Source organism: Hypanus sabinus, chromosome 7 (genome assembly GCF_030144855.1).
Source record: "Hypanus sabinus isolate sHypSab1 chromosome 7, sHypSab1.hap1, whole genome shotgun sequence".
Lineage (NCBI taxonomy): Eukaryota > Metazoa > Chordata > Chondrichthyes > Myliobatiformes > Dasyatidae > Hypanus > Hypanus sabinus.
In genome coordinates this window covers 138,182,173-138,207,025 of record NC_082712.1, presented here as the reverse complement: position 1 = coordinate 138,207,025, position 24,853 = coordinate 138,182,173, and the positions used below count along the sequence as shown (strand labels likewise).

At 39.2% G+C, this 24,853-nt stretch overlaps 1 protein-coding gene across 9 annotated transcripts in view; it reads right to left on the bottom strand.

Moving 5' to 3' along the window:
* Positions 1 to 24,853, bottom strand: part of plekha7b (pleckstrin homology domain containing, family A member 7b) — a 422,578-nt gene that overhangs the window by 43,590 nt on the left and 354,135 nt on the right. For 8 of the 9 annotated variants that reach the window (XM_059975737.1, XM_059975736.1, XM_059975739.1 and 5 more), the window contains 8 exons: positions 17,052 to 17,117; positions 14,561 to 14,641; positions 12,447 to 12,596; positions 6,257 to 6,358; positions 5,129 to 5,237; positions 2,169 to 2,371; positions 1,392 to 1,583; positions 278 to 395 (listed from right to left, as the gene is read on the bottom strand). In XM_059975737.1, the coding sequence (XP_059831720.1) occupies positions 278 to 395; positions 1,392 to 1,583; positions 2,169 to 2,371; positions 5,129 to 5,237; positions 6,257 to 6,358; positions 12,447 to 12,596; positions 14,561 to 14,641; positions 17,052 to 17,117 (1,021 nt within the window). The remainder of the gene's footprint in view (positions 1 to 277; positions 396 to 1,391; positions 1,584 to 2,168; positions 2,372 to 5,128; positions 5,238 to 6,256; positions 6,359 to 12,446; positions 12,597 to 14,560; positions 14,642 to 17,051; positions 17,118 to 24,853) is intronic. The other variant, XM_059975738.1, reaches the window with a different exon arrangement.

Genomic DNA, 24,853 nt, shown 5'->3' with positions numbered 1-24,853 from the left:
TTAAATTTAACAAAACACAGAATGCTACATTTGACTGGGGGGGGGGGGGGGGAATGATCATACCTGGGCACTTGATACAGTTAGAACCAGATATAGCAAAAATTACTTTCACGGTGGTTTACTGGGTTGAGATTCACAAGTGAAGAATGACTCAGGCATTGAAAGCACACATTTAACCACACCAGCATTAGAAGTCCAAGTATTCAGAAGCGGGGACTTACTAGCAATACAAGGAAATGGGTGTCTATCATTCTGCTACAGTAGAGCCCTAACCTACCTCTACCAGGCAGAGTCTTTAAGTTGTTGTCAGGTCTCAAGGCTCCAGTTGCGGTGACACTGAAGCCACTTCCGACTGATGCAAGTTCAGGATCACTCATGTATGAACGTAGCTCTGCCTAAAACAAATGAAAGAAATTTTACAATTAAAATCAAACTTGTTACTAATCAACATGCAATTGATACAGATTCTTCTGCATCATCTTCAGTGGCAACTGTTCACTGAATAATACTTGCTGGTAAGATGGTATTAATGTATTCCTACTCACTAAATTACTACTATCGTTAAACATCTGATTTGGAAAGGAAGTAGTTTGGGATTTTGTTTTGAAAAGAAATGATCCAATTGATTTTCTTTAAAAATAGATAGAAATAGAATGGAAAATATGATTTTGGAATGTTATTTTGATATTGTTACAGCAAATTGAACATGATTCATACCAGTATAATCTTGATAAGTGCCAAGAAATAACTTCAACTAAGATCTGAAATTTGAATGATTCAAAGCAATTGACTGTTGTTATGGGATAATGGAGTCTCTCTCTGAATGGGTGACTTTAGACATTTTTCTTTGTTGTATATAAAATGTCATTTGTTCTGACAGCGTAGATTTGATTTGTACAATAGCAAAGTTGGAAAAATTGGCCTTACACAGGTACTGAGCAAAAAAGATTAACGTAGAATCATAAAAATTTAACCCATGGCAGTCAATCGATTTCCAGATTAGTGTGTGGCCCTTCAAATTACAGCACTTCAAATGCTCATTTGCCTACTTCAGGCCACACTTGCACTGCCCTTTGGTCAAAACATTTCCTCAGCTCTCTTTAATCCTTCTGAAAAATAACTTCCTAGTTACTAGTAAATGAAGGAGACTCCCTGAGTGCCTTCTATTTAAGTGTCTCATCAATAGAACTGTCCCTCAGCCTCATTTGCTTCAAACAGAGTAACACCAGCCTAGCCAATCTCTTCTCATAACTAAGATTTACCAGATCTGACAACATCTCTCCATAGTCCTCCTAAAGGTTTGGTGTGTCATATAAAATATTCAGTTTATCTTCACTAATACCATCATACCATTTTCCCAGTATTGATAAACTCCCTCCGCCATTACTTACTTTGTAATCTCCATTCATGTAATGGCCAAACTCCCGGTCTCTCTTCCTCTCATCTGATTGTCGTTTCAGTCCCCTGACTGATGTGTGTCTGATGACTGTTGCATCTTTTGGAAGAGGTGGTACAGCCGGTGGCTGGTCATCAGGACTGTACATCTGGGGGAGGGGTGGTCGAGGAGGAGCTTGATCCTCTAACTATATGAAAATTTTAATTTGAAATACTAAGTAAAGATATCAGAAGCAACATCCTTGGCGTACTGCCAAATCTCTAGGATTCTAAAATATGAAGATTAAGCAATTAAAAAAGATAATATTTAAAAAATTCAACATATACAAACAAAACCATTAAAGACAAAATTTAATCCTAAATTTTAAATTGTTTTAAGTAGGTGATTTAAGTAATGATACAGGAAGGTTCAAATAACATGTAACCATTAATCATGATAGGCAATGGAAGTAAAATAAATCATTCTACAAAAATTGAGTAAGGAAGGATCATGAGAAAATAGCGAGTGGGGGGTAGAAATTAGAACAATAGAAAAAGACTGAAAGGCCTTTTCCAGTTGTTAAAAAAAAACGCTATACTTGGAAGCTTCTCTAAACAAAAAAAAAGCTTGACTTTGGAAAATCAAAAATGGCAGAATTCATCTAGGCTAGAGAACTAAGGAACTGCAAATTTCTTAATCTCTTCACATCTGGCTCCCACCTGTTAGAAAATAACCAATACTTCTAAAAGTCTCAAATGTTTACCACAATTTGGAAAGTCTTGATAATACTTACTGAATTTTGATCCAAATTGAACTGAGGCAGACTTAGTGATTGAGGTTGAAGTTTGAACTGAGGCCGAGTTTGTGGTTCAGCTCGTGTTTCCACAGGCTCGAGAGAAGGCAGCACTGGACTGATGGGGGGACTTGGCCGAGTTGCAGGTTTCTTCACTGGCATTGATATGGAAGGCACTGCTGACGAAGGCACATGTTCTCTCTCTACATGGAAAAAAAAGTACATTTTTAACCAGAATCAAGAATAAATCAATACTTAATACAGCTAAATTTGGATTTTAATTAAAATTCATGCATGAGTTAGGCCCATTGAAAATTATGTTCAGCAACAACAGCCTTCATTATCATACAAAATTTAAGGCAGTTTAATGATTCAAGATTGTTCACAGGAGCATAATGAACCTGAATTGTATGCCAATCCTTAAGGAAAGATGAATACAGACAGGAAGGTATGTTCCACATGGTACTTTAACAGACAAGGTGAAGGGAGACAAAGTAACTTAGGATGGAAATTCTAGAGGCAAGGGCCATAGCTAAAGGCACGAAAGTGGAAAGATTAACACTGAGGATGTTCAAGAGGCACAGATATCTAAGGTTTGCCAAGCTTCACTAGCTTAAGAAATCAAGGTTATATGGAGAATGAGAATTTTTAAATTGAGATTGCTGGCAAACAAACATGAGGATAACCGCAAAAAAAAACTTCCAAGGACCCAAACAGCACTTCCAGGCAAGGCAAAGACTTGTGTGCACCTCCTTCAATCTCTTCTATTGCTCTTTCTGCTCTTGAATTGTCCTCTGTCCATAGTGGCCATCTTGAGCTCCTGGTTGCTCCCTCTCCCATTCTCACAACCACCTATCCATTGCCTGCTTCTCCACCTCTAGGATGAGGCACAATACAAACTAAAACAACTTGGATAGTGTGCAATCCAATGGTATGAACTCTTAATTTTATAATTTCAGATAGTCCCTTCCTCTATTGTTCCCCATCGACCTCCTGTGGATCCACCTCTGGGTCTCCCATTTTTCTCCCCTATGCAAAAATTGCCCCCCCCCCCCAAGTCCACCATCATCCATTTTCATCCCCTTTCCCCTAGTGGTCATATACTTCACCCATCAGATCCACCATCACCCATGCGGTTCCATCTGCCCTTCATCGCTGCTTTTAATGCTTCCTATTATCATTTTCCTTACCCATCAGATTTCAACAGTTGAGGACTTTGTATCCCTATCAGCCAGTCTCCATCCTCACTTTTCCTACCATTTCTTGTGCCCATTATCCTGCAACCCTTCTCAGTCTACCCATCATCTGCCAGCCCGTCTCACTCCCTTGCCTCTGATCTTTATACTCACTATCTTCTCTCTCCACTTTCTGTCCTGATGCAAAGTTGACTTGGGATGCATAAAGAAGTCAGTTCCATGTTTGAGTCTTTTCTATACAGGAAGAGCCACAGTGATTATTTATCGACTTTCTCTCTGCTTAAAGTTACATTAGTTTAATTGTCCCACAGTCTATCCTACAGGTATTTTGCAGAAAGATTTTCAGACTTTAATCAATGCAAACTGAATTAATTCAGATACCATTCCCCAAGCAGAAAAATATCCAATTATAAAAGATAGCCCTGACTTAATAATTCACATTCCTGCCCTGCTACTTTTTTTATGTTTACAGAATAGTACTGTCTAACTCTTGCACTGAATTTCTACAATATATATCCAGCTAATGAAAAACTCAGCTGTACTTGGCAATTTTGCCTCTTTTCAGTCTTTTAAAAAAATATGGCAGTTTCATCACACTGTGAAACTGAATCACTAAAACCTGTGATACAGTCCAAGCAACAGGAGAAACCTACATTGGCAAGATGCAATTAGCAGACATATACTTAAGACTTGCAGTTTAACATCTTTAACTCTCTAGGTAGTTTTCTCACTTTTAGTTAAACTCTAATCAAATTGCTGATACAAACAAACAAGATTTTTTCTATACCCACACAAGCAGATGTACTAAACAGAAAGCACCAACCTTCATGCACTAAGAACCTAAAATAAAAATATAAGGTACTGTAAGCATACATTTTTTCCCTAGACTGTAGACCAAGGTCTTGGTAGTATGCCTTCTTGTCTGTGCCTGGACAGAAAGCGCCAACTTAATAAGGAAGCTGGGATTACTTCAGTGACAACGAAATGGCAATCGCATTGATTGTGGCTTTTCACATATGTAATATTTTTGAAAAGCATTACTCTCAAATATTACTGTTTAACAACGTCTTTAAGTAAGAATTCACAAAACGAGAACACCACACTTATGTATTGTGGTGAACTACATATACCTGTCTGGACATGCCCCCTGCTGACTGCTCCTGTGGCCCCTCCCACTGACTAGGGCTCCTCCCACAGACCCCAGTATAAAGGCGATTGAGGCCTGAGCCCGGCCCTCATTCTCCAGTATGATGGTCAACTACTGCTTGTTCTTTCTTCCAGTCAATAAAAGCCAATATCTCGCCTCACGTCTCAGAGAGTTATTGATGGTGCATCATGTATAACAGTTCAAAAATATTTCAAAGCATTTCACAAGATCACTGAAGCTTACTGTGTCTCTGGTACAATTGCAGTACTGAATTGAGAAGTGTGGCAGTGATTCTGGCATTATAGAACCTCAGGAAGTACCAACATAAATTACTTCTTTTGGAAAAATGCTGGCTTAGACAATTATGTATTTTCTTCAAAAGGAAATGTACTAGTACAGCTTCATAATATTTCCTATTCCTGCAAAGGAAAATAAATTGACATTGGACTGGAGGGTTAGTTGAGGGCTCCAGGTTTGAGTGTCGCTTAATTCTATTTTGGTCAAGCTAAAGGTATTCCCTGAAGTTTTATTTCAATATATTAATAGAGGTGGAATTTATAGTTACACTTTGCCAAAAGACACCACACACACACAAAACTGCTCACACCACAACTCACCAGGATTCTGAATGGATTCAATGATCATTTTGTAGTTGTTCTTGTTAGCACTGAGGCCTCCCATAACATCCTCAATCCTCCACAGATCCTTCCTCATCTGTTCTTGATCCTAACATCAGAAAAGTCATCCATTTTTAAATTCTAAACACGCAAGTCACCCATTGAGTTTGGTAGAAGCAGCAGATATTGGGGGAAGCAAATGAACACAGTTTATGTCCTTTACAATAATTAATTCAGATCATGTTGTTAACCCATGACTATTGCATTCTTCAATAGATGGAATATTATCAAGTTAATACATTAAATTATTAAACAATTACCCAATGAAGTTAAATACATTGCAGCAGATTTTGAAGAACAGAGGCTGTAAATCCGAACAGTCACTGACCTATAACTTTATTCCTTCCTTCACAGATATAGTTTGACTCGCTAACTATACTCAGCATATTTTAGTTTATTTTAAAGTGTGTTGTGAAATCAATAAACCTTTATTGGTATTATGGACTGAATGCTGTAATAAAACACTTTAAAGCTGAGTTACTTTTTAAATGTTGTTTTCCAGCTTTACAGCAACTTCTATAAGCTATTTTTCTTTCTCCTAATAATACAAAAGGCATTGAGAGTCCAGTCAACATACATTTATTGTTTTGAAGTGGTTCCGTTTCAGTACTGATCAGTTCAGAGGTCACAAGGTCAGTAAGAAAGCATTAATGGGGTAAGCAATTGGCTTCATCCGAGTACATCTCCACTGACCATGTCTAACTAAGACAGGTTAAGAGGAGAGAAGAAGCAGAAACACATTCACTCAACCCCAATGTTCTTTCAAACATGTTATTCATTGTTTCCAGGGCCCTCTGTCAAGTCCAATATTTACGTAGTCTAAGTCAGATACAGCAGTTTTTGAACAGATTAGGAAGTTATTTTACCTGAATTCCATTTTTTTTTACACCAGAACTCAAAGTTACAACATTCCAATGACTATCTGCAATCTCTGCACACTTAAAAAGCAACCATCGCAACTCATGATCATTTTTAAAATAAAATTTTTCCACCTTTTGCAAAATTATACAGACCTTCATGTAATATCAGGTTAAATATCTAAGTAAAAAGCAAATACAATCAGTTCACCTGGATGCTTGGCAGCTTCTTCATGTGTCCGAGGATCGTCTCTTTGAGCTGATTCACGTCGTTTTCTGTTTGTTCATATTCCTTCCACGCATTCTCCAGCTCCTAACACACAAGTAGTAGTTAATTTCATGGTGTAATTAAGGGGAGGAGAAGGGAAGGGTTGGGTTTAAGTGCATTGAATTGAGTAGTGAAGGGCTCTCAGAAGCCTTTAGAGCATTTTGAACACTATTACATATGCCACCCACAAATATCTAATGATTCAATCAAACAGTTCTCATTTTTTTTTCCTGGCATCATTTTCTAGTGGCCAACCATTTTAATTCAAATTCCCATTTTCATTCCAACGTGCTCCTCAGGTTGGAGAAACAACCTTCATATTCCATCCAAGCAGCCTCCAGTCTGATAGTATAAACCTTGATTTCTCCAACTTCCAGTAATTTTTTCCTCCTCCTCCTTTCCTCTTCTCCAATCGAACCGTCCTCTTACCTTTTCTCCTCACCTGCCTACCACTTTCCCCTCGTGCCCCTCCTCTTCTCTTTCTCCCATGGTCCACTCTCCTCTCCTGTTAGATTTCATCTTCTCCAGCCTTTTACCTTTTCCAGCCATCATCTCCCATCTTCTTACTTCACCCCCCCCCCACCAATCACCTTCTAGCTTGTACTTCTTCCCCTCTCCCCACCTTCTTGTTCTGGCATCTTCTCCCTTACTTTCAGGTCCTGATGAAGTGTCTTGGCCCAAAACATCAACTTTATTTTTTTTGCTGCCTGATCTGTTAAGTTTCTCTAGCATATTGTGACTGTGGCTTTAGAAACCAATTTCTTCCTTCCTAAACCCATGATTCTGAAATCTAGTGAATTCCAGTATTTGGAACCAAAGATTAAACACAGGACCTCTGAGTTTAATTCCTCTTTAAACGATGCTTATAATTTTAGTTTCAATTGGTTCCGTTTATAGCACAATGAATAGGTTTATCACTATGGAACTGGTCATACAATGATTCCCCAAGTACAGAAATTTTAATTCCAAAAAGTAAAAGTTTCACTGAAAAAGTTTACTAATTTAGACTACAAGTTCTCAGAAATTCTTGATGCATAAAAAGAATACTGTCAATATTCACAATTTAGAGAAATGCTAATTTATTGATCAATTATCTTTAACCCAATGCAATCACTGAAGAGTCGTCTTAAGGCAGATGAGCTTAGGGCGTGGATTGGCACATGGAATTACAACATTATTGCGATTACTGAGACTTGGTTGCAGGAGGGGCAGAACTGGCAGCTTAATGTTCTGGGGTTCTGTTGTTTCAGACAGAGAGGGAAGGGATGAAAGGGGGCGGAGTGGCATTACTAGCCAGGGAAAATATCACAGCTGTGCGTAGACAGGACAGCCCGGAGGGCTTGTCTACAGAGGCCATATGGGTGGAGCTGAAGAATGGAAAGGTGTGACCATACTAATAGGATTGTATTCTGGACCGCCCAATAGTCAAAGAGAATTGGAGGAGCAAATCTGTAGAGAGATAGCAGACTGATGGAAGAAACAGAAATTTGTAATAGTAGGGGATTTTAACTTTCCACATATTGACTGGGACTCCCACACTGTGACAGGGCTATGTGGCTTGGAGTTTGTCAAATGTGTTCAGGAAAGTTTTCTAAATCAATATATAGAGGTACCTACAAAAGAGGATGCAATACTTGATCTCCTATTAGGGAACCAGACAGGTCAGGTGACAGAAGTATGTGTAGGCGAACATTTTGGGTCCAGTGACCATAATGTCATTAGTTTCAAGTTAATTATGGATAAGGATAGGGCCAATTTTGTGGAAATGAGAAAGAATCTAAGAAGAGTGGATTGGGATAAGTTCTTTTCTGTCAAGGACGTGTTCAGTAAGTGCAAGGCCTTCAAAGGCAAAATTTTGAGAGTGCAGGGTTTGTTTGTTCCTGCCAGGATTAAAGGCAACGTTAACAGGCATAGGGAACCTTGGTTTTCAAGGGATATTGGTGATCTGGTTAAGAAAAAGAGAGAGGTGTATGGCAGGTATAGGTAACAAGGAACAAATGAGGTATTTGAAGAGTATAGAAAATATAAGAAAATACTAAAGGAGGAAATCAGGAAGTCAAAAAGATATGAGGCTGCTTTGGCAGATGACGTGAAGGTAAACCCAAAGGGTTTCTACAAGCATGTTAAAAGGATAATAAGGAACAAAATTGGTCCCCGAGAAGATCAGAGTGGTCGTCTATGGTGGAGCCTCACGAGATGGGGGAGATGTTAAACAGTTTTTTTGCATCACTATTTACTCAGGAAACTGGCATAGTGTATATGGAAGGAAGGGAAACAAGCAGTAGTGTCATGGAACATATAGAGATTAAAGAGGAGGAGGTGCTTGCTGCCTTAGAGTGAATAAAGGTAGATAAAACCCCCAGGCCTGACATGATATTTCCTCAGGCCTTGAAAGAGACTGGTGTAGAAATTGCAGGGGCCCTGGCAGAGATATTGAAAATGTCCTTGGCCACGGGTGTGGTGCCAGAGGATTGGAAGGTAGCTCAAGTTGTTCTGTTGTTTAAAAAAGGCTCCAAAAGTAAACCAGGTAATTACAGGCCAGTGAGACTGACATCAGTAGTAGGTAAGTTATTGGAAGGTGTTCTGAGAGATCAGATATACAGTATTTGGACAGACAAGGGCTGATTAAGGATAGTCAGCATGGCTTTGTGCGTGGTAGGGATTGTGTTTAACAAATCCTGAAGAGTTTTTCAAGGAGGTTACCAAGAAGGTAGATGAAGGAAAGGCTGTGGATGTTGTCTACATGGACTTTAGTAAGGCTTTTGACAAGGTCCAAAATAGGAGGTTAGTTCAGGAGGTTCAGACACTAGGTATCCATAGAGAGGTTGTAAACTGGATTCAAAAGTTGCTGTGTGGGAGAAGACAGAGAGTGGTAGAGGATGATTCCTTCTCAGACTGGAGGCCTGTGACTAGTGGTGTGCCTCAGGGATCTGTGCTGGGACTATTGTTGTTTGTTGTCTATATAAATGATCTAGACGATAATGTGGTAAACTGGATAAGTAAGTTTGCTGATGACACTAAGATTGGAGGTGTTGTAGACAGTGAGGAAGGCTTTCAAAGCTTGCAGAGGGATCTGGACCAACGGGAAAAATGGGCCAGAAAATGGTAGATGGAACTTTTAACTCAGACAAGTGTGAGGTTTTGCATTTTGGAAGGACAAGTCAAGGTAGGACATACAGACAGACAGACATACTTTATTGATCCCGAGGGAAATTGGGTTTTGTTACAGCCGCACCAACCAAGAATAGTGAAGAAATATAGCAATATAAAACAATAAATAATTAAATAATAATAAGTTAATCATGCCAAGTGGAAATAGGTCCAGGACCAGATTATTGGCTCAGGGTGTCTGACACTCCAAGGGAGGAGTTGTAAAGTTTGATGGCCACAGGCAGGAATGACTTCCTATGATGTTCAGTGTTACATCTCGGTGGAATGAGTCTCTGGCTGAATGTACTCCTGTGCCTAACCAGTACATTATGGAGTGGATGGGAATCATTGTCCAAGATGGCATGCAAATTGGACAGCACCCTCTTTTCCAACACCACCGTCAGAGAGTCCAGTTCCACCCCCACAACATCACTGGCCTTACAAATGAGTTTGTTGATTCTGTTGGTGTCTGCTACCCTCAGCCTGCTGCCCCAGCACACAACAGCAAACATGATAGCACTGGCCACCACAGCCTTGTAGAAAATCCTCAGCATCGTCTAGCAGATGTTAAAGGACCACAGTAGATGGTAGGACACTGAGGAGTGTGGAGAAACAAAGGGATCTGGGAGTTCAGATACTTCATTCCCTAGAAATGGTGTCACAGGTAGACAGGGTTGTAAAGGTGGCTTTTGGCATCCTGACATTCATAAATCAAAGTATTGAGTTCTGTATAGGAGTTGGGATGTTATGGTGAGGTTGTATAAGACATTGGTGAGGCCAAATTTGGAGTATTGTGCGCAGTTCTGGTCACTGAAGTATAGGAAAGATATCAGTAAGATTGAAAGAGTGCAGAGAAGATTTACTAGGATGTTGTCTTCAGGAGTTGAGTTACAGGGAATGATTGAACAGATTAGGACTTTATTCCTTGGATCATAGAAAGATGAGGGGGGATTTGATAGAGGTTTACAAAATTATGAGGGGTATAGACAGAGGAAATGCGAGTAGGCTCTTTCCACGTAGATTAAATGAGATAAATACGAGAGGACATGGCTTTAGGGTAAAAGGGGAAAGATTAAGGGGGAACATTAGGGGGAACTTCTTCATTCAGAGTGGTGGGGGTGTGGAATGAGCTGCCATCTGACATGGCAAATGCAGGCTCACTCTTAAGTTTTAAGAATAAATTGGATAGATACATGGATGGGAGAGGTCTGGAGGGTTATGGACTGGGTTCAAGTCAATGGGACTAACGGAATAAAGTTTCGGCACAGACATTCAAGTATATTTTTAAAGCTTGAAGAGAGATTTAGGCCAGTGAGAAGAGCGGGCTGAAAGATGGCAGATGGAGTTTAATGCTGGTAAGTATGAGGTGCTACAGTTTGGTAGGAATAATCAAAATAGGACATACACAGTAAATGGTAGGGCATTGAAGAATGCAGTAGAACAGAGTGATCTAGGAATAATGGTGCATAGTTCCCTGAAGGTGGAATCTCATGTGAATAGGGTGGTGAAGAAAGCTTTTGGTATGCTGGCCTTTATAAATCAGAGCATTGAGTATAGGAGTTGGAATGTAATGTTAATATTGTACAAGGCATTGGTAAGGCCAAATTTGGAATATTGTGTACAGTTCTGGTTACCGAATTATAGTAAAGATGTCAACAAAATAGAGAGAGTACAGAGGAGATTTACTAGAATGTTACCTGGGTTTCAGCACCTAAGTTACAGGGAAAGATTGAACAAGTTAGGTCTTTATTCTTTGGAGCATAGAAGGTTGAGGGGGACTTAATAGAGGTTTTTAAAATTATGAGGGGGATAGATAGAGTTGACATTGATAGGCTTTTTCCATTGAGAGTAGGGGAGATTCAAACAAGAGGACATGAGTTGAGAGTTAGGGCGCAAAAGTTTAGGGGTAACACGAGTGGGAATTTCTTTACTCAGAGAGTGGTAGCTGTGTGGAACGAGCTTCCAGTAGAAGTGGTAGAGGCAGGTTCGATTTTGTCATTTAAAGTAAAATTGGATAGGTATATGGACAGGAAAGGAATAAAGGGTTACGGGCTGGTCAGTGGGACTAGGTGAGAGTAAGCATTTGGCAGGGACTAGAAAGGCTGAGATGGCCAGTTTCCGTGCTGTAATTGTTATATGGTTATATGGACTAGAAGGGTTGAATGGCCTGTTTTCTATGCTGTCGTGTTCTATGATTTATAGAATAATAAAAAAACAATGCTGAGCACAATAGTTCAGAACAGTGTTGTGCCTGCACTCCATTCCTCACAATCAGTGCACAGTGGAATTGCAGACCAGAAAGACTGTCTCTGTGCTTTCCATTACATACAAGCAGCTATGGATGTTGCATGATTGAGGAGTATAAACAGCAAATAGACTAAACTGATCCTTTGACAAATATTAATTCAACACTCAAATCCTGCAACAGTAACAAATGAAACTCATTTTTCTGAATTAAATTGTTTCATAGACTTGGCCTCAATTGATCTGTAATGGATAAAAAATGAATTTGTGACAAAGCTCAAACAATATCACTAAGCATTCACTAAGTCTGCAGATGTACTGCAAAAAAACAATACAACCAGCATGTCCGCTCTTTATATTGTTGAATCTTACAATGAAATCAGCAGACAGAAGCATCAGTACAAAATGCTGTACAAGTTTCTATTCTCCATGGCTACTAACTGCCTGCCTCAGCAACTACAAAAGAGTCTTTACACCAAAATTAAATTTAATCTGCAATGAGAGAATGTTCTTGGCTGAAGTGGCACACTCCAAATTTCCGCATGCACATGTTAAAACATCAAGCTGTCACCTCATCCCACGACTTTTCCTTTTTGAAGTTTTGAAACTCTTAAGTGCTTTTAAACTTTTTACTAAAATATCAATTGCTGGACTACGCACTCCCCCCCCCCCCCCCACACACACACACACAAATTACACGTTCAAGCAATGTGTCCTACAGATTATTGAAAGCACTTACCGTGCAGACTTTAGAAATTTCAGCTCGGATTTGAACCAGGTCCTCCTGCAGAAGCCGCTGCTGATAGGCTATTTTCTTGGTGTGGTTTGGTTGTCCTTTATACTGATCCAGTTGTCTGTGAGTTACCTCCAACACCGATTCAAGTTTATCCTGAGGTGACAAAACAAATTAGAATTTTGTATCTGTCTTGATCTTTTAACTCTCATGTGAAAAGACAGTTATTTCCACTTTCCTCAAGACCTAGATTTCTCTACAGGGTACAGCAACAAATGGACATTTCAAAGCTATACAGAAGCAGCAAATCATTCATTCACTGAAATAGAATGGAAAAGATACCAGCATCCAGAGAGAAAGTTTAACATGAGAATTGGAATTACTGCTTAAAAAGATACAGTGGTAAGTATAACAAATGACCCAGAAGGTAATGCAAAAAAAGTCATATTTATTAGATGTGGACATATACAAAGGAAGTTCTGATCAATCTGTAGACAACATCAAAACAGTACACAGCTCCGCATGCTGAACATCACTGGTGATAGTAAAATTACCATCCTAAGTAAACTTGTCAAACCTGCCTCTACCACTTCTGGAAGCTCATTCCACACAGCTACCACTCTCTGAGTAAAGAAATTCCCCCTCATGTTACCCCTACACTTATGCCCCCTAACTCTCAACTCATGTCCTCTTGTTTGAATCTCCCCTACTCTCAATGTAAAAAGCCTATCCACGTTAACTCTATCTATCCCCCTCATAATTTTAAATACCTCTATCAAGTCCCCCCTCAACCTTCTATCCTCCAAATAATAAAGACCTAACTTGTACAACTTTTCTCTGTAACTTAGGTGCTGAAACCCATGTATCTTTCTAGTAAATCTCCTCTGTACTCTCTCTATTTTGTTGACATCTTTCCTATAATTTGGTGACCAGAACTGTACACAATACTCCAAATTTGGCCTTACCAATGCCTTGTACAATCTTAACATTACCTCCCAACTCTTATACTCAATGCTCTGATTTATAAAGGTCAGCATACCAAAAGCTTTCTTCACCACCCTATCCACATGAGATTCCACCTTCAGGGAACTATGCACCATTATTCCTAGATCACTCTGTTCTACAACTACAATTCTTAGGTCTTAGTGGCGTTGAGTGCAAGATTGTTGCTGTGACAGCATTCAGCTAGCTGATGTATCTTGCGCTGTACACCTCCTCATCACCTTCTGAAAATTTTGTTAACAGTAATTGTGTTGACAACAAATTTATAGATGGCATTTGAACTGTGCCTTGTCGCCCAGTCATAGGTGTAGAGAGAGTAGAGCAGCTTCCTTAACGTGCGCCAGTGTTAATTATCAGCAAGTTGGAGATATTACTTCTGATCCACACAGACTGTGGTCTTCTTGTCAGAGAGTCAAAGGTCGAGTTGTAGATGGAGGTACAGTTGCCAGGTTTTGGAGCTTCTTGATCAGAACTGTAGGAATGATTGTATTAAACTCTAAGCTGTAGTCAATAAACAGCAGCCTGACATAAGTATTAGTATTGTCTAGGGGATCCAAGGCTGCACGAAGAGCCAATTAGATTGCATCCTTTGTAGACCTACTGTGGCGATAGGCAAATTGCAGCGGTGTAATGCTCTGTTGCAGAGCACTATAAACATAGCCGCACCATTTCCTACACTGCAGAGAGACTAATCGAATGGGTCAATATTCTCAAGTGAATATGGTAGCCTCATTGAAACATGAAATTTTTAATGTGGTACATGCTCGAACCTGTTCACCCGGGCTGAAAGTCCAGGAATACGTTCCACGGATACAAATGGAAGGTAGCAAAATATATTTCGGACCGATATGCACAGAAACTGGTTCCTTCTCCTCCTTGTCAATCATTTTACATCCACACCCCATCTCTTCCTGAAAAAGGACTGGAATTCTCCATTGATATTTACACTCAGAACCATGATTGTGCCTAGTAAAAGGACTTTGGGAAGACATGGGAAGTTGTTGATAAACTTCAATGTAATTTTGTTGAATGACAAATGCAAATTCAAGATGCTGGTGAGACCAATGCTGCTTACTATTTCGTATCTTATATGCTTTTCTTGGCTCTTTGAGGAATACCTTATCTATCTTCAGCTGACGAACTTTTGCTTCCAGATCTTGAAGACTTTTGTCTCGTTCACAAAGCCTAGTCAACTTAGCCTGGAAGCAGAAAAAATGAATATTAATGAAACAGTACTAGAAATTGGATACTTCTTTGACATTATTTCTGATAGGATTAGAAACAGTGGAATATTTAACAATCCGTAAAATTAAACACAACAGTATTAATGAAAATTATTCTGGTTTACAGGCACATTTTGCACACAAGAATGAGATGAACAATTATGAGCTGTGAATCCAACCTCAAGATACATGGATACCTTTTTGAACAGAGGTGAGGAGGAATTTCTTCAGCCAGAAGGAGGTGAATCTGTGGAATTCATTACTACAGATGGCTGTGGAGACCAACTCATTGGGTATATTTAAAGTGGAGGGTGATAGGTTCTTGAAGAATAAGTGTGTCAAAGGTTACCAGGACAAGGCAGGAGAATGGGGTTGGAAGGAATAATAAACCAGACATGAAGGAATGGCAGAGCAGACATGGTGTGCTGAGTAGCCTAATTCTGTTCCAATGTCTTATAGTCTTTTTGCCTACTTCGTGCTCAAGTCTGTGCCAGTTGTTGAAAGGACAAAATAGTGTAACCCCCTGGGTCGCTTCAGGCTCGCTCAGCTCGTTCTCGTCTAGGGGGAGCAGCCTTCGTCCCCGCCAAACTGGCTAATCAGCTGGTGTGGATGCTGTGTGATCTCCCCGCCTCACCCAAAATCAGACAGTACACCATATGCGATTAAATGAGTACAATTTATAAAGGTTACTATAACTAAGTGATTAATAACGATACAGTATATATGAAGAGAAAATTAAAGAAAAGGCGCCAAACTTATCAAAGTCCAAACCACTTCGTGCACAGCCGTTGGAGCTCAATTACTGAAGTCTTCTGGCCACCATTCGATCCCCTCCGAACTCCTCGACTCGCAGCTCAGGACCCTCCGAACTCCTCGGACTCTCCAAACAGCTCAGGACCCTCCGAGTGGTCAACCAAGCACATCTAGCTTCATCCCCCCCCCTCCTCGGACCCCCCTTTGGGGTCCGATCCTCGCCCAGCTTAGAGCATTGCGTCCTCTCTCTCGACCCCCTCGCGCCGATCTCCCCAAAAGCCCATCAACAAAAGCTTACAGACTCAGAAGAAAGAACATTAATCCCCATTTGGTTTACAAAGGAATACCATTCTCGGTATCAGTAAATTAGCATTCCTGCTAGTTAACAAAAAGAAACCCTTTCCCAACAGTAACAAAGAAAAAAGAAACCCCCTTTACAATAGCATAAAAGCAAAAAGTGAACAGTAATAAAATAAATATAGAAAAAAAACTGGAAATCTGAAAAGAAAACTACTTTCAAATTACAATCAAAAAATCCAAAAACTGCAAATGCCAGAAATCAAAAATAAAAATTGAAAATGCTGGAAATACTCAGATCAGGTCAAATCTGCAGAGGCAGATTCAGAACTTGAGGGGAAAAAAGTCAACATTTCAGGCTTGAGTCCTCTTAATTTTCCATTTCAGACAAAAGAAGCCATATGAACTTCCAGATGCAGAGAAGATGGGGTAGGGATGAGGGAACAAAGGGAATATTGCTAAGAGATTAAATTAATTCATGTGACAGAATCAGAAGTCACTTGTTTGTCTGTGTTAAGTGTTGTTAATAGCAGTACATGGCTAGCTGGACAGGTAAAACTAGCGGGGAGAGAAAAACCAAGCCAAAATTCAGGTGGATGACTGTCAAAAATGGCCAGTTCTGATACAGACAGAAAGAAGCAAGTTACATGAAGTTTGAGAAATCAATAGTCAGAAAGGCTGCAAAGTGCCCAGACAGAAGAACTGCTGTTTTTTTTAAACTGACATCGGGCCTTAATGTAATAGTGAATTGTGGCTACCCAACTGTATTTGGTTTATCCAAAGTACATTCTCTCCTCTGCAAAGGGAAAAAAACAAAAGCAGATTCACTGAAAACTTTGCAGACTGGCAGAGTTCAGTCTCGCAACTTTAATTATCTGCGCCACTCTAATCTATCTGTTTGTGGCCTCCTGCACTGTTACAGAAAACTCCAATGTACCTGTTGACCTGCTGAGTTTTCCAGCATTTTATGATCTTATTCAGACCTCAACATTGGCAGTTTTCTTTTGTTTTTCCAATTCTAATTACAACTGCATTTGGTTGAAGCTCACTAATGTTAAATCTACCATTGAATGCAATATTAAAATACGCAAGGATCTTGTTATTGGCTTAAACTTCCTAATTTCAATCTCACCCATTGTCATCAACTCAGGCGAAGAGAGAAGGCTGCACAACCACTATTCCTGCTCTGGCCCAGCTGAGTTCCAGAGAAGATTAGGTCAGCCTGTGAAATACCCACATATAGCCTACCTGCACTTGAACTGTACAATTCAATAGCACATAATATTGGGTAGCTTCTACCTCTATGAAAGAAAATGGAGGGTGAAAGTAGACTCACGTCAGCGTTGCTTTCTGCAATTTTAACTGGCTTCACAGCACGTCTAACTGGTTCTTGCCCTGTCACCTGGCATAAGATGAAAAAAAGGATAAAAGCAAGCAATGAAATAGTAGAGCAGCAATAGTGAACTTAGAATGTGTTTTAATGCTAAAGTCACCTTATACCAAATAGATAAAACTCCATGTGGGAGGTGCTCTTTATTTAGCAGATTTCTCAGTGGTAATAAACCTGATTTGTATTCAGGGATCTAGGAAAAGTATAGCGAAAGGAAGGAATTGTAAAGAGAGAGCACAATACCAAAGGAGTATTGCCAGCAAAATAAACAGCAAGTGAACCATAAAGTTTTTAACCAATATTTAGAAAGAAACCACTCCACAAGCAAGTACTTCCTAAATAATTATTATTAGCCTTTCAAGATTAGACCAGAATATTCGCCACACAATGAAGCAGTGCATGGAATAACGGTGGGATTGTCACAACTGGTCTTGGAGCTAATGGAAGAGGTTGAGAGAGGGTGGCAGAGTGCAGATTAAGAACTAACCAGAGTCCCCACTCTTGATTAAATCCCGATGACTTGTGCTAGGAAGCACATGCCTGTGACCATTTGCAAAAAAAAATAAAGTTCAGAAAAGATGCACTTGCTGCTCGTGTTTGATTTGCCCTTGGCCATCGACAGGCATCATCTATCATCAAGCATGCTAATGCCCTAAGTAAGATTGTGAAAGAAGGATCTGTAAGTCACCAATAAGAGAATATCTGCAGATGCTGGAAATCGAAGTAATACACTCAAAATGCTGGAGGAACTCTGCAGGCCAAGCAGCTCCTAAGGAAAAGAGTGAACAGATGATGTTTCGGGCTGAGAAGTCTTCAACAGGACTGGTGAAGGGTCTCAGCTAGAAATGTCCACTGTTTACTCTTTTCCATAGATGCTGCCTGACGTGCTGAGTTCCTCCGGCATTTTGTGCGCACAACTCTGCAAGTGTTTATTTGTTATTTCTAACAACTTCTAATCTTCGTGAGCAGGACCTGGACAGAATGCTGGTAACTGGGCGTTCAAAGCTCAGTATGACCTGATTTTGTCAGGAGAGGAATAGTTTGGGAATTTAATGAATTTATAAAACTACAGACCATCATGTGATGAAAATTTAACCGAGGAAATCTTTAATTTGACATAACTGAAGTAGCAATAATAAACATATGGCAATTATGAAACCATAATCTCTCCCACATAATGCACATCTTACCTTGATAATGTTTAAATTTTGCTTGTGTGTGTGTGTGTTTAACCTCGAAAGGCATTAAAATGAATCCATACTTCTGTCCCCAAATAACATTCAATTTGGTAGAAAAACATTGTATGCACTCTGTCTCTTCACATTATTAAAGCCATCTACCAAAACTAGCCTCCAATTAACTTGGCACCTGCAAGTATTTTTACACGGCATCCAGAATCGTCCAACTTAATTAATATAAATGGTTGTAACAAATAAGACTACCTAGCAGAATTAATCTTAATTTCATACCACTGTATCTTTGTGCTGAAGTAGCGTAGGTAAAACTGAACAAACAAAAATGTTATGGCACACGTTAAAATGCTACATCTTGCCATGGGAAGCATGCCACATGTTGCTTAAAATGCCTTCCTTAAAGGGGCAATGTCTTATGGCAAAGTTCATCAAATGATGCAAGTGTGAGCATGTTGGCATGAGCAAGTTTGTGAGTCGATACATGCATGTGCAAAAATTGCAAATTAGGTTCATCCTGATGAAGTCACAGGAGATACAATGTTGCATTTCAATTCAATTTGTATGGTTGAGGTACACTTCTAGAATCAGAAGAGTTTTGCCAATTTTCCCCCATCTACGATGCCCCTTTAATGAAATCACTCATTCTCACAAGGTAAGTATGAGCACAATTAAATTTAACAAAGTCTTGAACATTATAAAGTAAACCCAGTTTGTAGCCTGAAATGGAAGATCAATCTTTGAAAGCAATATTTTAATTTCACAGAAATGACCAAATCACTGAGAAACAGGACACACTGATTTCTAAACATTGAATATTCATCCATGGTAGAAAGCAAGCTGTTGATGGAATAGCTGCATGACTTTTTCTTAATTTACAGCTGGAACAAGCAGCCTTACTTGGAGACAGGGTCGAAATCTTGGTGTGACTTTCGTTACCATTCTGTGAATCATGTTGATCAAAGGTACATTAGATTTGATCTGTTCCAAACATAAGAGGAATATATTGCATTACAATAACGGGAACACCTTCCCCAGAGCAGCATTATGTCATGAAAGGTGTCTGGGAAAAATCCATTCAATCATAGTTTATGCTGAATCTATTAAGTATGAAGAAGTAATCAAAATATTGCATATATTGTCATCACAATAGTTATCAATAATCCTCCAGAAGTTAATCTAATTATTTCCTCCATCTTGCTGATATCTGCAGTGCTTCTGATTTTCCTTGAAATTTTGGTAAATTTTCTTTGTACTGTGACTGCCGTCAACCAATTAATAAAAATGGTCTGTGACATTATAAAAGAGCAAAAAGGATTTTCTTTTTTTTTCAGTTATGTAGAATCAATACGCTTAACAGCAATTGATAGTGCCAAGTACGTTGAGGTCCATTTTCCTGTTTCTGAGACGAATTGCTAACCAAGTCCCAGAAAATAACTTCTAAAGAGCTTTAACAGTATCAATCAACAAGGTTCTCGCTAGTCAATGAGAAACCACCAACTGAATAGATTCAAACAAACCTTTAACCAGTATCTGGGCACCAATTCTCAATTTGATTCAGAGACCAAAACTCAAAATGTAGACCTCTTATTCTGCAGAATATTCTGTAATGCCACTCAAAGCCATCAGCTTACATAACATGTGAGCCTAAACATTGTTACTGGAGTCTTAACATCCAAATTGTTGCAGTGTTTAGATTGGCTAATACTTATCCATGATAATGAATCCCCATTGGAGGGTCAGCTGGTTTCTAACACATGCAGATTAATATGTATGCTTTCAGTTTAGAAAAAAGGTAGAGATTAAACTTAAACATATCTGATCTCCCATTCCACTATAGCACACATTGAATGCAAGTGTTGAACATAACATTATGACAAAGTCAACAGGCATAAGTACCATTTATTTGAATGGGATTACTGGCCTTAATTCAAGGGCAAGTAAAGGCGAATGGTTTATTTTTCCTCTTTTTGCTACTAGTAGTCTAAACTATCTTAATTGTATCGGACCACAAAGCACTCCAGCGTGAGGTGAAAACTGCCCAGCGGATTATCAGCATCCAATTGCCCACCATTCAGAACATCTACCATAAACGCTGCCTGGGCAGGATGAAAAGCATTATCAAGGATGCATCTCTCCCTAAACATGAACTTTTTACTCTCCTCTCATCTGGTAGGCACTACAGGAGCCTCGGCTCCTGCACCAGCAGACACAGTAAGAGCTTCTTCCCTGAGGCTGTGACCCTGCTGAACCTCACATCACAGCGCTAAGCAGTATTGCACCCATATTGTACTGTCTCAGTACTTTTATATTTGTGTGCTGTAGCACTTACTTTTTATTCGCAGTTGTTTTGTAAACAACACTATTCTTTGCATTTCTGGTTAAATGCTAACTGCATTTCATTGGCTTTGTATCTGTACTCAGCACAATGACAATAAAGTTGAATCTAATCTAATCTTCGTGCTTCTTTTCAAATAGATATGCTTTTGAACCAGGACACTTAAAAAGTGAAAAAAAAAACTCTGGAAGTAGTTTGGAAATCGTCCTAGACCATTATTTTTGGCCTGCTCTGTCCATGGGATGGCCACAATATCTGTACAAGTTGAGTGAAACAATAGCATCACAAATAGAAAATGTGGCCCTAGGAAACCCACTTGGGAGGGAGAGTGGGCTGGGGGGTTACCAGGGGTGGTATATTCAATAAAATCAGGGTGAGTGAGTCATTTGCTACGTTCCACCTGTTGACTTTACATGAACTGGTATGGTTAATGATTCTCTTCCTTCAGGTAGTGTTTCTCCAAAACTTCAACAATTGCATACTATTACTTCAAAAACAACAGAACCATTGCTTGAGTTATCTTCAAGCATTCTTTCTTCTTCAAGGAACGAAGTGTAATTATCCAAATTTGTGCTCAATTAATCTACCATTCCCTTCTTTAATCTTCCCAAAACAGGTTTTTGTCCATGCTAATGTATAATCAAAGTCATTTTTGCTATTTAATTGAATGTGACCTTGTTAATCTGTTTCTTTGTTAATCCAGATACTGTCTTTGCCAATACAGAAAAACTTTCTCCTCTGAAGCCACTTCATTCAGCCCGGGTTGACCAGAAAATCCCAAGCAATGAATTTTCTGTCTACTTTGTAACCTTTGGCTTGGCCAACGACACATCCACCTTTGCAACATCTGAATATGCTGTATCTATTTCCTTGTGGATATTGAGGACACTTGGTATTACTCAAGCTTTTTTGACCTATAATATTGTTTAAAATAACCTCACCTCAAAAGGAAATGTTTCTGAGCCTTTCTACTGTGACTAATTAATGCCACATCAAGTCTCCTTCCCATCAAAATTTTCTTCAGCTGCCATTTTTCCTGACAGTGATCAAACTGAACCAAATTGTTAACAATGTTATCATATTTGAAATTCTTTAAAAGTGTGAAACACCATCTTTAAAAGTGTATCTAATGCTAGCTTGCCAACTTTGCTACTTCCTCAAACTGATTTGCTGCTGACACTCTCATCCATAGTACATGCCCACAGATTTAACTAATATGGCATATCCTCCTCGAACTTGATGCCAATACTCCCAACTCATTTTAGAATAGTTTGCCATTTACTCCTGTGCTTGATTATGGACCATGGTTCCTGATGAACTCTTTCTCATTCATAAATCCTCCCATGGACGTGGCCCTCCAATTATGCAATCCCCAATCACAGATACCCATGTTCATCCAAATTTTGGCTTTCCTTGTATCCTCAGATTTAGTCACATCACAATGAACAGTCATGTTTCAGTTGCCAAGACCCTAAGGTCTGGAATTAGGTTAAAAAAAATCTCACTACTTACTTCATTCTTCCTTAGAATTGACCACTGCCCTGCACTTTGTTCTCTATTCAAATATGCAGTTCAGTGTCAATTTGTTGATTAAAATGCCGTGTAGAATCTGGGCAACATTTTTCGGTACAATTTCTCTCTCAGTCTATGGGACTTAAGATTTCATATGCACCTTGTTCAACTGTAATGATGTCACTGAATGAGCTGGCAATTGGACAATGGATTCTGGGAATGAGTGCAAGTGCCATCGAGGATAGGATGCAGATCTCCAATAGTTATTTTTAATTCTTCAGACTTAAAATAAACTCAACCAGATGGTTATGAAATCCAAATTAATTTCCAATGTTTTGGTGTTTCATAGGAGTTAAGTAACGCAATTCGCAATTTCACATTTTCATTTAAAACAAAACGTATCTGTGTACACATGTGTGTGGTATTTTGGATACACGCACATACGTGTGAGAGTGAGTGAGAGAGAGGGAGATTGATACATATTGATTGATTAGGGTTTTATAAACCACAAGTCGAAAAGGAAAGAAGGTGCTAGTTTGAAAAATACGACAAAATCCCAAACTGGAGATCTGTGCCATTTTGGACACTGTATTTCGGGATGCATTGGACAGAGAGGAGCTTCATGGGAAGGAGGTCCTGGAATAAAGGCTTCAATTACATGAAGGCACAGAATAGATTTGGGTTATTGCCTTTCAAGCAGGGACGATTAATGAAATTACATTTTGATGGTAAGATTCAACACCTTGAATGTTTGTCACCAATAAGGAAGTTGTCAAAAGGGTAATGACCAGACACTTCAAACTAGAAATTTATGCAGCATTTTAATAGTGACTCTGAATCCATGAGCTGGAGCAATGATCAAACTGGATTTAATAATATTGTAAACATGAGGAAGTCTGCAGATGACAGAAATCCAAAGCAACACATACAAAATCCTAGAGGAATTCAGCAGGTCAGACAACATCGATGGAAATGAATACAGTCAATGTTTTGAGTCAAGATGTCAACTGTTTATTCATTTCCATAGATGCTGCCTGACCTGTCAAGTTTCTCCAGCAATTTGTGTGTCTGCTGCTTTAATACAATTTTTAAGAATACCAAATAGTAATTTCCCTTCTTTGCTACAAAGGAACACACAGAGGAATTGGACTAATTGAAAAAAATCAAATCATAGTACATGTAGCACTGAATGGCCACTTCGCACTTTTGTATGCAATGTTTTATGAAATACTATAGTCTATTAATTTAACATTGGATAAACAAAATACTGTTAGTAAATTAAAATCAAAATAATAGCAAGATGATTTCTAGTAAAAAAAAATCTGGGATTCATATCCTACATTTCTATAATATTGATAACCTGATAAACATGATTAAAGGTTTTATTAATTAGTATTTATTTGACATTCTCATCAATTCATAATTAATTGAAAGAGACTGCATATATACAACTAACCAGATAAGTCAGAATGGAGGCCCAGATCACAAAAACAATCCTTTCAAGATAATACAAAACTGTCGAATGGAAAACTCAAAAATGGTAGTTCATACCTGAAGAAATACAGAAATCAATGACGACTAATAATAAAAAAATCACACGTATAATGAAAAGAAAAATACACTGATAGCATCAATGTATTCAGAAGATAAACACAAGAGATTCTGCAGATGGTAGAAATCATGACAGCGCGACATGTGCTACACCTGCCCTTACACCTCCTCCCTCACAGCCATTCAGGGATCCAAACAGCCCTTCCAGGTGAGCTAAACATTACTTGCAAGTGTGTTGAAGTCATCTACTTTATCCATTGCTTCTGGTGAGGCCTCCTCTATATCGGCCACTGGGAACCACTTTGTTGAGCACTTTTGCTCCGCTGCCACAAAGAGCAGGATTTCCTGGTGGCTCACTATTTAAATTCAACTTGCCATTCTGTCTTGTCTGTCCGTGGCCTCTTCTATTGCCATGATGAGGTCAAACTCAGGTAGGAGGTACAACAACACCTCATTTTCCAACTGGGTAACCTCCATCCTGATGGCAAGAAAATCAATTTCTCTAAATTCCAGTAATTCCCCCCCCCACTTCACTCCTTTTCTACTCCCCATTCTGGATGTCGTCCCACACCTTCTCTTCTCCTCACCAACCCATTACTTCCCTCTGATTACCTCCTTCCCTTTCTTCCATAATCCACCGTCCTTTCCTATTAGATTCCCTTCTTCAGTCCTTCACCTCTTTCTTCCCCCCCCCCAGCTTTATCTTCATCCCTTCTCCCCCACCTTTCCCTCACACCTGGTCTCACCTATCACCTGCCAGATTGTACTCATTCCCCTCCCTCCATCTTATTATTCTGTCTTTTGCCCCCTTCCTTGCCAGTCCTGATGAAGGGTTTTGGCCCAAAAAGTCAACTGTTTATTTCGCTCCATAGATGCTACCTGACTTCCTGAGTTCCTCCAGGATTTTGGGTGTGTTGCAAAGTATCCAAAAACTTTAATGATACATCAAAAAGAATAATAATCAGAAAACTTAAATGAATACATATTAGCAGAACATAAGTTAATCAAACTGGCTATCTTTCTCTTCCACTGGCAGTGTTTAAGATGTAACTCACTGGACATCAAGCTTCAAGGAATATCTCCAATTTTCTCCTCTAATAGTTAATCCTGAAAGCTTTGACCTCTTACGGGTGCTGTTTCTTATTACAGTCACCTCT